This window comes from Ranitomeya variabilis, chromosome 4 (assembly GCF_051348905.1).
Source record: "Ranitomeya variabilis isolate aRanVar5 chromosome 4, aRanVar5.hap1, whole genome shotgun sequence".
Lineage (NCBI taxonomy): Eukaryota > Metazoa > Chordata > Amphibia > Anura > Dendrobatidae > Ranitomeya > Ranitomeya variabilis.
In genome coordinates, this window is record NC_135235.1 from 75,129,288 (window position 1) to 75,143,193 (window position 13,906).

At 44.8% G+C, this 13,906-nt stretch overlaps 1 protein-coding gene and 1 long non-coding RNA gene across 2 annotated transcripts in view; one reads left to right on the top strand and one right to left on the bottom strand.

The window, feature by feature from the left end:
* The window catches only part of LOC143769835 (uncharacterized), a 259,674-nt gene that overhangs the window by 65,739 nt on the left and 180,029 nt on the right, over nt 1-13,906 (top strand). Inside the window, exon 3 of the long non-coding RNA XR_013214494.1 lies at nt 9,443-9,494. This is a non-coding gene — a long non-coding RNA (uncharacterized LOC143769835). The remainder of the gene's footprint in view (nt 1-9,442; nt 9,495-13,906) is intronic.
* On the bottom strand, nt 2,893-12,278 carry LOC143769833 (uncharacterized). Its single transcript, XM_077258763.1, has 5 exons — nt 12,087-12,278; nt 11,797-11,853; nt 9,957-9,978; nt 5,260-5,349; nt 2,893-3,372 (listed from the first exon to the last, which is right to left on the bottom strand). The coding sequence occupies exons 2-5, from the start codon at nt 11,824-11,826 to the stop codon at nt 2,999-3,001; spliced, it is 516 nt and encodes a 171-aa protein (XP_077114878.1). The 5' UTR covers nt 11,827-11,853; nt 12,087-12,278; the 3' UTR covers nt 2,893-2,998.

The window sequence follows — 13,906 nt, forward strand, 5'->3', positions numbered from 1 at the left end:
GTATGATTGGCCCCATCCCAGTCCTGGTATGCATGGTCCCATTCTTATTCTGATATGATTGACTAGATGGTAGCCCGATTCTAACGCATCGGGTATTATAGAATATGTATGTAGTTTATTTATGAAGATATTAGAATAATGCAATGAATACACAGGATTCGGCCGGCCGGGCGCGACTAATCAGTGAAGCGTAGTTCAAATCCCGCGCCAATTCGCAGCCGGATTGCACCTATTGCTGATTGTTTGCGGCCGGCCGGGCGCGACCAACACATAGTATATAGCATAGCTTGCGTATTATATAGCACAGCTTGCGTAGTATATAGCACAGCTTGCGTAGTATATAGCGCAGCTTGCGTAGTATATAGCGCAGCTTGCGTAGTATATAGCGCAGCCCGCTCAGTATATAGCGCAGCCCGCTCAGTATATAGCGCAGGCCGCTCAGTATATAGCGCAGGCCACGCAGTATATAGCGCAGGCCACGCAGTATATAGCGCAGGCCACGCAGTATATAGCGCAGGCCACGCAGTATATAGCGCAGGCCACGCAGTATATAGCGCAGCCCACGCAGTATATAGCGCAGCCCACGCAGTATATAAAATAAGGAAATAAAAAAGTTATATACTCCCCTTCCGTTGGCCCACCGATCCAGCCAAGGTCTTTTAGCGATGCTCCTCGCGGCGCTCCGTTCCAGTAATGCCTTGCGGCAATAACACGTGATCATGTAGCGGTCTCGTGAGACCGCCACGTGATCTCTGGTCATTGCCACAATGCATTCCAGGGACCGGAGCGTCGCGAGGAGCGGGAAAGGCTGGCGCGGAAGGTGAGAATATAATGTTTGTTGTTTTTTTTTATTATTTTTACCATATGTTTTTACTATTGATGCTGTATAGGCAGCATCAATAGTAAAAAGTGAAGCGGTAAATCCCGCCCCAATATGGCTGATGGTCGCGCCCGGCTGACCGCAACCAAATCAGCAGCCCGAGATTTCCGTTACAGACAAACAGACGGAAGTACTCCTTAAACAAATATATATATAGATAGATATAGATTGTCCCCATCCCGTTCCTGGTATGATTGATTGGCCCAATCAGAAAAGATAAAAAAAAAAACCAAACCTTTACTCTTAAGGTACCTTCACACTAAACGACTTTGCAACGATAGCGATCCGTGACGTTGCAGCGTCCTGGATAGTGATATCATTGTGTTTGACACGCAGCAGCGATCTGGATCCTGCTGTGATATCGCTGGTCGTTGCTGTAAGTCCAGAACTTTATTTGGTCGTCAGATCGGCGTGTATCGTTGTGTTTGACAGCAAAAGCAACGATGCCAGCAATGTTTTACAATGGTAACCAGGGTAAATATTGGGTTACTAAGCGCAGGGCCGCGATTAGTAACCCGATATTTACCCTGGTTACCATTGTAAAAGTAAAAAAAAAAACAGTACATACTCACCCTCTGATGTCTGTCACGTCCCCCGGCGTCCGCGCTGCTGCTCCTCAGAGCTTCCCGCACTGACTGAGTGCCGGCCGTAAAGTAAAAGCAGAGCACAGCGGTGACGTCACCGCTGCGCTCTGCTTTTACTTTACGGCTGGCACTCAGTCAGTGCGGGAAGCAGACGGCGAGGGACGTGACACCGGAATGTATGTACTGTGTTTTTTTTTTTTTTTACATTTACGATGGTAACCAGGGTAAACATCGGGTTACTAAGCGTGGCCCTGCGCTTAGTAACCCGATGTTTACCCTGGTTACCCGTGGACTTCATCATCGTTGGTCGCTGGAGAGCTGTCTGTGTGACAGCTCCCCAGCGACCACACAGCGACTTGCCAACGATCACGGCCAGGTCGTATCGCTGGTCGTGATCGTTGGTAAATCGTTTAGTGTGAAGGTACCTTTACTTTCCTCGGCTCCCTCGCATTTGCAGCGTCCTGCTCCGGTGCCAGCAGCTGCTTAATGCTTGTAAGCAGGGCATGGCAGGGACATCATGCGCTGCTCACAAGGAGAGCACAGCTGCAGGAATACTCACCGGGTGTTCATCAGAGATTGCCGTGAGTATCCATTCCACTTCAGTAGCGCGCACGGTCAGCCGCCTGCTTCCTGTTGGGGCCTGCGGTCACGTGTGCTGATACTTAAGAGAAATGAATATTTTGAATATTCACATGTAGATCTTCAAATAACAAATAAAGGAAATCAGTAGGACCACAGAGGCGGGGCCTCACTGTGAGCCATATACTGAGCTCTGATGTAATGCCCCTACAGCCCCTTTTTGCTCTTTCTCAATGGCAAGACATGTCCCCTATTGTTGAACTGAAAGCAAGGTTTTTTTTTTTTTTTTTGTATGTTCGCAAAGTATTTTATGATAAACTTCTCAATCGTATCTTAATTGGATTTATTACTTCATATAGAGATATTTTGCACTAGCATCATACATTTCTACTTCATTTATTTATTCTTTTCCAGTTTGGGCTATTTGACTTTAACAAGTGCACTTTGGCAATATTTTTAGATAATTTTTACTTTTATTCCCATAGTATAATTTAGAGGTACTATGCACCAGCATACATTTATACTTACACTTCTTCCTCATTTATTCTATTTCCACCAGGAGGTTTATTATACCAAAATTGCACCTTACAATATTATGTTTCTATACATAATGGAATTATCTTGAGGTCTTTTCTTGTTATGTGTTCACAATCATGCATATGACTAATTTTTGTGCTAATACTCACTAAATACACTTAAAAGACTAATCATTTAGAATGTGCCTAAAATGTGGATTTTTTTATTCTGATGATCCACACTAGATATTCAATTGGTTTTGACACCACTGTGCCCTAACATTAGTAAGGAACATTTTGCTTGTTACTATTCTATATGGAATTATATTTTAAAGTATTTTGAATAAATGTGTGATTTTAATATTGGATTTTCTTTACCCTTTCATTTGTCTCTCTGGGATTTTGCATGTCTCCCATGAGAGCCCATATTGCTTGATTTATCATACTTGGTTGGATACTGCTATTTTAATTGGATTTTGGTTTATGGTATATGAGAATGATGAAAAAAAAAAAGTGAAGCCAAAGATTTTAAAAATATTTATTGCTGAGTGGCCGGAGTCTTGCTGAGTGGCCGGAGTCTTGCTGAGTGGCCGGAGTCTTGCTGAGTGGCCGGAGTCTTGCTGAGTGGCCGGAGTCTTGCTGAGTGGCCGGAGTCTTGCTGAGTGGCCGGAGTCTTGCTGAGTGGCCGGAGTCTTGCTGAGTGGCCGGAGTCTTGCTGAGTGGCCGGAGTCTTGCTGAGTGGCCGGAGTCTTGCTGAGTGGCCGGAGTCTTGCTGAGTGGCCGGAGTCTGTTGTTAACAGATGGTATAATTTCCCTATATAGAATGGAGGTATAACAAACAAAAATGTTAAAATTGCAGTCCAGTCACAGTATATTGATGAGCTATCCTCGACAGCTGCCAGCTGTGAACAAGGGGGACTTAAAGAATGAGAGCGATGGCGCCAAAGAGTATATACCGTACAGTTGCTAAGGTGGGGCCCCGACATGGGATACTCACCACACACGGGGATATGAACACACACACAAAATGCGCCACACACTACCCCGTGCTTGAACACATATACCACCCTCGGCACACACATTTCACCACACATACACCAACCTCACCACAGAAAAGTCGAAACACAAAAGTCACCGCTCAAATTTCGCCACTCACAAAATTCGGCACATGCAAAACTAGGCTCACGCAAAACTCGCCACACGTGCAAAACTCACCTCATGGAAAACTCGCCACACGCAAAACTTGCACACGCGGAAAAATTGCCACATGCCCAAAAGTTGCAACACATGCAAAAGTTGCCTCACACAAAACTTGCACATATACTCAAAACGCACCACACATAAAATTCGCCACGTGCAAAACTTGCACACAACTTGCTACACTAACCTGTCACGTGCAACTCGACACAAAAAGTTGCTACACGCATGTCGCCACACACAACTCATCTCACAAAAGTTGCTACATGCATGTCGCCACACGCAACTCATCTCTCAAAAGTTGCTACATGCATGTCGCCACACGCAACTCAACACACACAACTTGACATATGTCTGGTATTATCCTTCAAAAATAAAAATCTGATTAATAAGCAGACAAACTACAAGAGCAACAAATGTACCATATAGGAAATACGGCAGTTGTCAGTCACATGACCTGTCTATTATGTGTATGTGTGAGCTAATATATACTGCCAGGGGGGGAGGGCTTCCTGTTGGCTGGGATTTATCAGGCTGCCAATTTAGCTTACAAATACTGAGGTAAAAATACTGACCAAATAACGTGTGAACGAGGTCTAATACAGGAGGACATGACATACAGGTATATATACAGGGGAGATGACACACAGGTATACACTATATACAGGAGCAGATGACACACATGTATATACTATATACAGGGGAGATGACATACAGGTATATACTATATACAGGGAAGATGACACACGTATATACTATGTACAGGAGGAGATGACACACGTATATACTATATACAGGAGGAGATGACACACGTTTATACTATATAAAGGAGGAGATGACATACAGGTATATACTATACAAAAGAATAAGAGTAGATGACACACAGGTATATACTATATACAGGAAGAGATGACATACAGCAGGTATATACTATATACAGGGGAGATGACATACAGGTATATACTATATACAGGTGCAGATGACATACAGGTATATACTATATACAGGAGGAGATGACATACAGGCATATACTATATACAGGAGGAGATGACATTCAGGTATATACTATATACAGAAGAGATGACATACAGGTATATACTATATACAGGAGGAGATGACACAGGTATATACAATATACAGGAGGAGATGACATACAGCAGGTATATACTATTTACAGGGGAGATGACATACAGGTGTATACTATATATTAGGGAGATGACAAACATTTATATACTGAGGGGAAAATGAGGTGTGAGTGCAAAATGAGAGGAGTGAGGGAAAATAGTGTAGTGATCGGAAAATTACAGATGTGAGGTCGAAATGACAAGTGTTAGGGGGGAATGACAGGAGTGAGGGGGAAAATGTGAGGTGTAAGTGAGAAAATGAGAGATGTGATGGGGAAAATAAGAGAAGTGTGGTGCTATAACTAACCACAGATATTTACTATGCCCAGGCAACGCCGGGCTCTTCAGCTAGTAGTATATTTCTAGAAATGCATACATACTCAGTGGTTTCTGGAAAAGGATACTCAATAACATTCTTATAGATGAATGTCCTGTATAGCTGTTTGACATTACATATTTTGAGGAGCCATCTGTTGGAGAAGGGAAGAAAAAAATAAAATAGTGACATAAATTTCACAACAGCAAATGTATGACAGCGACTATAGACCCACAATGATTGGACAAAGGTGACGTATTGGAGAGTGTGACTGCAGGGGGTGCCACTATGTAATAGCAGCTTCCTCTCCCTGCAGCTTCTTTCATCAGCTTCAGATGATTGACTGCTAAGTAATGTGTTGTTTTTTTACTGCACCATTTAATTTTTGATACAGTTTAAGACCAGAATTTGTAACAGCAATTTATCCAGAATTCTGCCATAAATGGCTTTGAAAAGTTGCTAAATTTTGGAACAGCTTGGAGTTGCGCTATAATTTCGGAACTTTGAAGGATAGAAAAGGTCATGTAGTCATGTATTGTGAGGGCTCTTAGTCTTCTATCACAGTAGAAGAGCCCCGTATATGCCCCACCCCCACAGTATAAATTCCCAAGTGTAACCCTCACAATGCCCCCAGTGATGCATTTCACCCATAGAGCACCCCCAACATCCATACAGTATGATGTACCTTCACATGATATTCTAAAATGTTGCGCCCCACCCCCCCATACAGTATGTTGCCCTAAGGCATCCCCTTGGCACTATGATGCCCCCACAGTATAATGAAACAAGGTGCTCCTTCTCACTCAGTACAATGCCTCTAAATGCCCTCCCCAGTGCCCACCTCACGACATTAAGTTGCCAGATGTGACGTTGCGGGAGCTGACGTTGCGGGAGCTGACGTTGCGGGAGCTGACGTTGCGGGAGCTGACGTTGCGGGAGCTGACGTTGCGGGAGCTGACGTTGCCAGAGCTGACGTTGCCAGAGCTGACGTTGCCAGAGCTGACGTTGCCAGAGCTGACGTTGCCTCCCCTCGCCTCAAGCTGACGTTGCGTCCCCTCGCCTCAAGCTGACGTTGCGTCCCCTCGCCTCAAGCTGACGTTGCGTCCCCTCGCCTCAAGCTGACGTTGCGTCCCCTCGCCTCAAGCTGACGTTGCGTCCCCTCGCCTCAAGCTGACGTTGCGTCGCCTCAGCTGACGTTGCCTCAAGCTGACGTTGCCTCAAGCTGACGTTGCGTCGCCTCGCCTCAAGCTGACGTTGCGTCGCCTCAGCTGACGTTGCCTCAAGCTGACGTTGCGTCCCCTCGCCTCAAGCTGACGTTGCCTCAAGCTGACGTTGCCTCAAGCTGACGTTGCGTCCCCTCGCCTCAAGCTGACGTTGCCTCAAGCTGACGTTGCGTCGCCTCAGCTGACGTTGCCTCAAGCTGACGTTGCCTCAGGCTGACGTTGCCTCAGGCTGACGTTGCCTCAAGCTGACGTTGCCTCAAGCTGACGTTGCCTCAAGCTGACGTTGCCTCAAGCTGACGTTGCCTCAAGCTGACGTTGCGTCCCCTCGCCTCAAGCTGACGTTGCCTCAAGCTGACGTTGCGTCCCCTCGCCTCAAGCTGACGTTGCCTCAAGCTGACGTTGCGTCGCCTCAGCTGACGTTGCCTCAGCTGACGTTGCCTCAGCTGACGTTGCCTCAGCTGACGTTGCCTCAGCTGACGTTGCCTCAGCTGACGTTGCCTCAGCTGACGTTGCCTCAAGCTGACGTTGCGTCCCCTCGCCTCAAGCTGACGTTGCCTCAAGCTGACGTTGCCTCAGCTGACGTTGCGTCCCCTCGCCTCAAGCTGACGTTGCCTCAGCTGACGTTGCCTCAGCTGACGTTGCCTCAGCTGACGTTGCCTCAGCTGACGTTGCCTCAGCTGACGTTGCCTCAGCTGACGTTGCCTCAGCTGACGTTGCCTCAGCTGACGTTGCCTCAAGCTGACGTTGCGTCCCCTCGCCTCAAGCTGACGTTGCCTCAAGCTGACGTTGCCTCAGCTGACGTTGCGTCCCCTCGCCTCAAGCTGACGTTGCCTCAGCTGACGTTGCCTCAGCTGACGTTGCCTCAGCTGACGTTGCCTCAGCTGACGTTGCCTCAGCTGACGTTGCCTCAGCTGACGTTGCCTCAGCTGACGTTGCCTCAGCTGACGTTGCCTCAGCTGACGTTGCGTCCCCTCACCTCAAGCTGACGTTGCCTCAAGCTGACGTTGCCTCAGCTGACGTTGCCTCAGCTGACGTTGCCTCAAGCTGACGTTGCCTCAAGCTGACGTTGCCTCAGCTGACGTTGCCTCAGCTGACGTTGCCTCAGCTGACGTTGCCTCAGCTGACGTTGCCTCAGCTGACGTTGCCTCAGCTGACGTTGCCTCAGCTGACGTTGCCTCAGCTGACGTTGCCTCAGCTGACGTTGCCTCAAGCTGACGTTGCCTCAGCTGACGTTGCGTCCCCTCGCCTCAAGCTGACGTTGCCTCAAGCTGACGTTGCCTCAGCTGACGTTGCGTCCCCTCGCCTCAAGCTGACGTTGCCTCAGCTGACGTTGCCTCAGCTGACGTTGCCTCAGCTGACGTTGCCTCAGCTGACGTTGCCTCAGCTGACGTTGCCTCAGCTGACTTTGCCTCAGCTGACGTTGCCTCAGCTGACGTTGCGTCCCCTCGCCTCAAGCTGACGTTGCCTCAAGCTGACGTTGCCTCAAGCTGACGTTGCCTCAAGCTGACGTTGCCTCAAGCTGACGTTGCGTCGCCTCGCCTCAAGCTGACGTTGCCAGAGCTGACGTTGCCAGAGCTGACGTTGCCGGATGCTGGCTGGCTGACGTTGCCGGATGCTGGCTGGCTGACGTTGCCGGATGCTGGCCAGAGCTGACGTTGCCGGATGCTGGCTGGCTGAGTGGCCGGATGCTGGCTGGCTGAGTGGCCGGATGCTGGCTGGCTGAGTGGCCGGATGCTGGCTGGCTGAGTGGCCGGATGCTGGCTGGCTGAGTGGCCGGATGCTGGCTGGCTGAGTGGCCGGATGCTGGCTGGCTGAGTGGCCGGATGCTGGCTGGCTGAGTGGCCGGATGCTGGCTGGCTGGGGTAGATGTTGCTAACAGATGGAATAATTTCCCAATATAGAATGGAGGTATAACAAACAAAAATGTTAAAATTGCAGTCCAGTCACAGTATATTGATGAGCTATCCTCGGGACTTATCCCCAAAGATCAGCTGTTATAAGCTGTTCTAGGACCTGATCTGCATTGTCTGGTGATGGCAGCTATACATTGACTAGGACTACATGTAAGAAGCCTTTTTAATGGGTTTACACTCAGCTGGAGCATATAATAGCTGAGCAGTGCAGGTGCAAGGTCTTGAACCCCCACTAATCTGATATTGGTGACCTATACTAAGCATGGGTAATAACTTGTGATGTGACTGGACTACTCCTTTTATTAACAAACAAGCTATAGTTTTATGTTTCTTAACCTCTATCCACCCTGGGCAATAATTAAATTATTTACTACATAATTTTCTAGAATTACAAGGCTGTCGTTTAATGCTGTAACTATTTCTTCATGTGATGGCTTAAAAATCAGGTATATAAGATGTGTGACTGATAACTAATAAATGGCCGATATCTGTGCAGTCAGATGTATACAGTAGTAAGGAATCGTGATGAGCGAGTGTGCCTGCAGGTGAAAAAACGATGATTATATAGAAAAGAGATGAAGAAAAATCAAAACACAATGCCTAAGTAAACCTTTGCAGGAGTCCTTAATGAATAAAGATAGCAAAATACTGTTAATCACAGAAAGAGATGCCCACAACACGATGAGCAGCCAGATAAGCACCCACAATATAAGTAATATGTAATCAATTCAGTGCCTTAATGAAAGGTCAAAAGATAACGGGTGTACCCCATAAACGATGAGTACAACCGTTGTTATGTTTTGACCTTTCATTAAGGCATTGAATAGTATTTTGCTATCTTAATCCATTAAGGACTCCTGCAAAGGTTTAATTAGACATTGTGTTTTGATTTCTCTTCATCTCTTTTCTATATAATCATTGTTTTCTCACCTGCAGGCAGGGTTTGTTAGGGGAGAGAGGAATAGACAATTCATTTTATTCTTAACCACAGAAAACCAAACCAACTAATTTTCATTAGTGTGCTGCATCCGATTTTCTTCTTTTTTTTTTTTTTTTTTTTTTGGTCTGTCACCCTTTTTTATCATCAGAATGTCATCAATTTCTCTTATAGGCAAAAAAGGGAAAAAATGCTGATGGACGTTTTCCTAGGAGACAGTCAATGGGTGAGTTTGGCCGACAATTCTCCCCAAAACTGACATGTTACCAGCTCCATAGACTATAAGGGCCAGTGAGAAAGACAGACCGCACACCTGGTACAAAAACAAACATGTGAATGAGCGTTTTCTTCCCAATGTTATTGTACAGAGACTCTATTGCACGATTATCGGATCTGATCCAGCATTCAGGTTTCGGCTATACTGTAACTACTGGGGTGCAGGGGTGTTACATCCATAGTGGCGGACCACTCGGCCGGGAGTCCTGGGGAGCGCTGGCTCTGTTCCCCATCACCCAGCTATCATCATAATTTTCCAGTTCCACCATTCAGCCTGCCCCTGTGCGTCAGAGACTCAGATCAGCAGGCGCCATTACATCAATAGATCGCACCTGGTGTGCAAAGCTTCAGTCCCCACACTGCACAGACAGTAAATGCTGTAATTGTCAGTACTGAGAATGTCAATACTTACATTGGATGTTGATCTCTGCCGGCTGTAATAGTAACAGAGAAACGTATAAAGGCCATGAAATATTTCCGCCTCTTACATTGTACCGTACGTCACACACTCATAGGCTTCTATTATACTGGATAATAATCAATGGGTTTTCAAATAATCACACAAGAAAGATTTAATAATTCGACGGCAAACTGGCAGAGCTACATTGCTAAATCTGCCTTAATGTAAGAGTTCTGCATATTTTGGGGGGTTGTATGCTACATGAGTATATTAATCATGAAGTGTGTCAGGGACTTTGTAAGGGCAGATTTCAAAGAAGTGCATGTCACTACTTTTGTGCGTTTCTGCAGCGTTTCTGCACCCCTCCATTAATAGAAATCTGCAGTGGTAAAATCTGCACAAAAAACGCACTAAAAACGCACCTGCGGATTCTGCCAGGAGATGCAGATTTAGTGCAGAAAATTCTGCACCACATTTCCTATGTGTGCACATAGCCTAAGGGTATTAGATTCAGAGCCCACTCCACAGCGGGCAGCTGGTTGTATTATATGGATGCCATCATCCTCTAAGGCTATGTGCACCGTTGCGGATTAGGCTTAGGAATTTCTGGTGCGGATTCTGTCTCTCCTGGCAGTAAACGCACCTGCATTTTTTTGTGCTGTTCCGTAGCGTTTTTTATGCGTTTTTGCTGCGGTTATTACCCCTGCGGTTTTCTATAATGGAGTGGGTACAAAAACGCTGCAGATTCACAAAAAATAAGTGACATGCTACTTCTTTTAAACCGCAGCGTTTCCGCAGCGGATTTTCGCAAAGTGTGCACAGCATTTTTTTTTCTCATTGATTTACATTGTACTATAAATCAATTGCGGATCTGCAGCGTTTCTGCACCTCAAAAAACATGTGCACATACCCTTACAGCAGTAATTAACGTGACCACCGATTGCCGCTGTTAACCTGTTCAATGCCGCTGTCAGTTGCTGACAGCGACATTTAAGCGTGATGTGATCACAGGGAGCCGATGGGTTGCTATGACAGGCAGGGTCGGCTAAATGCCCTCCTCTCCCCTTCACCCCGCCTCTACCTCCTGCGCCGGTCATGTGACGACCTTATGTGACATCCAGCCAGTAGTTGGGCATAGAAGACAGTGATTGTTCCTATATACCACAATACTGCTGTATATAGTACAAGCGATCAGACGATTGCAGCTTCAAGTCCTGTAAGGGAACTAATAAATGAAATAAGTAAATAAAAAAAAAAAAAAAAAAGTTTTTAAAAATGTAAACAAAATAAATAAAAAAATAAAAATTTGAATCACCCTGTTAAAATTAAACAGTTAAAAAAATGAAAAAATATGCACATATTTGGTATCAACGTGTTCAGAAAAATCCAATATGAAAATATAATATTGACCCAATCTGTAAAAACTGTAAAGTAGAAAAAAAAACTTAAAATACCAAAATTGCTTGTTTTTTGTTGCTACAATAGAAAAATGCATTAAAACTCTATAAAAGCTTTGTAACTATCATTAAAAACATCCGCTCACTACCCAAAAAAAAACAAGCCCTCACACTCCTCCATTATCCAAAAAAATAAAAATGTTACTGATATTTGAAAATGGCGACTCAGGCTATTTCCTGGGGGCTTTTATGAAATTCAGAATTTTTTTGCCACTTTAAATTAAAAAAATGCAGGTTTGGTATTGTCCTAATCGTGTTGACCTGATTGGTCCAGGCAGTTGTCTGTACGTGAAGAACGGACATCAGACAACAGAAAATAATTTTTATATCCATGTATAGAGATAGCATTACAATCACTATTCTGAATTCTATGGCTTTTCTAATTTCGGACTTACATAGATTGTGTTCCAATTTTTGCGCGTCATTTTTCACAAATAAATAACTGCAAATATCTGAATTAGAGAGAGAGAGAATTCCTTGTAAGTAGCCTAACATTAAATACCAATTGTATCAATAGTACATATTACTAGATGATTAACAAATATAAAGTTTTCTAAATAAAAATGTACAGGATATTAGAATTGGGAAGTAAAGGAAGCTTGACATAAGAAATCAGAACCTTTTACAGCTAGGAAATGTGGAATAATGACAGGATAGGACAGGGGTATAACACGCACATACTCACTACTAAACTCCTACGGAACAACCCTCAACGGAATTCTGGGTGAGCGGTTGCTTATATATTGCTCATGATGTCATAATATCCAGGCCAGAGGTGACCATGGCAACGATGCTGTGATGTCACAACATTATAGAATGTGCTAGAACAAGCCCTGCAGCCAATGAGATCCAAGATAATAATGCGTAATAAAGTCTATGGAGGGTTTATAATAGTATGTAATATAAATAATCTGATACAGTAAATTGTTACAATTAATAACACCTCCACGCACACAGATCCATGAAAACATATATGCAGAAGCTTGTTATAATCCTATTTTTTTACTTATATTGTTCTTATACATATCCACTGTATGGACATAAGTATAGGGATATAGAATTTTGTAACATCCCACTCTAAATCCATAGGCATTAATTTGGCTGGGGTTGGTCCCCGAAGATTTTGGAGGAGTCTTTGGGATTTTTTGCTCCTTCATTCAGAAGATTATTTGTAACGTCAGACACTGATGGTGGATGGGTCAGGGCTAGCAATCTATATTCTAGTTCATCCCAAAGGTGTTGGTTGAGGTTCAGACTCTGTGCGGACAGTCAGGTTCTTCCAAACCAAACTCCCCCCAACCTTGCCTTTATGGACCTTGCTTTGTGCACTGGAGCATAACCGTGCTGGGACAGAAAAGGACCTTCTTCAAACTGTTCCCACAATGTTGGAAGCATATATTTGTCCATAATTTGTTCTATACTGAAGAATTAGGACTTCCCTTCACTGAAACTAATATGCCAAAGCCGACCCATAAAAAACAACCCCAGCAGACTGATTCCAGATCACTACACTCCTAAGCCATCATTCCCATCCCATTTGGAACAGAAATGGTGGCTAGTGTGGGGAGTACTGTGAAGGCCAGTATATAGCATGAGAACCATTATACAGCGTGGAGGCCATTATACAGTGTGGGTCCTACTGTGGGGGCCATGATACAGTGAGAGAGCTTTTGTTAGGACCATTATACTGTGTATAAGGAATCTATGAGGACATCATATTCTGTGTAAAGGTGCCGTAGGGACATCATACTCTGTATTAAAGCTGTGGACCCACCGTACTTTGTGTAAAGAAGCTGTGGGACCACCATACTGTATATAGAGGAGCTGTACATTGCGACACTCTGTAGACATTATCAAATGTTAAGCATTATTGTTACGCAAGCACTCCGAGTATTGTGGCCGTCAAAGGGGCAAAATTTGAACACTGTTTTTTTAAGGCCTTTGCACAGGGCATTAATATTTTTTCATAGAGGGCACAAAGGAGGCATTATTACTATTTAAGGGGCACAGGGGTTTGCAGTATTATGTGGGGCACTAAGAGGAGCGCTGTTATTGTGCCAAACAGCAGGTGTAGTAATAGGGACACATACGCCAGCAGTGGCTCAGTATTTGGGTATCCGTAGGATGAGGCATTTGAGCCGGTTGAGAATAGATGGTGTTATTCTGGAAATATGAGAAGTCAAATGTCTTTGTTGTATTCTCTGCAGACGAGTCCTGGCTGGAAGAAGTTGTCATGTTGGTCTGGGTCAAATGGAAAACACATGAAAATTAAACAACTCCATCAGAAAGAACGTCAGCTGTAAATGCCTGTATATAACTGTACTGTGATCACTTTTATGTTGGAGCAACCACAGGCAGCCTGACTAATCTAATGGTATGGGTTTTATCAATAGGCTATAAGCCACACACTGTGCATCACACTTATCTGTGTGCATTTTTAACCCTTCATGCCGCAGCCCATTTTTGTTTTTGCGTTTGTTTTTCCTCCCCTTCTTCCCAGAGCCA

Coding starts and splice junctions, on each gene's coding strand:
- LOC143769833 (XM_077258763.1), bottom strand. CDS start 11,826: ATGACGCGCAAAAATTGGAACACAATCTAT. Junction 9,979..11,796: donor AAAATTGGAACACAATCTAT/GTAAGTCCGAAA, acceptor TTACTATTACAG/CCGGCAGAGATCAACATCCA. Junction 5,350..9,956: donor GGCAGAGATCAACATCCAAT/GTAAGTATTGAC, acceptor CTTCTCCAACAG/ATGGCTCCTCAAAATATGTA.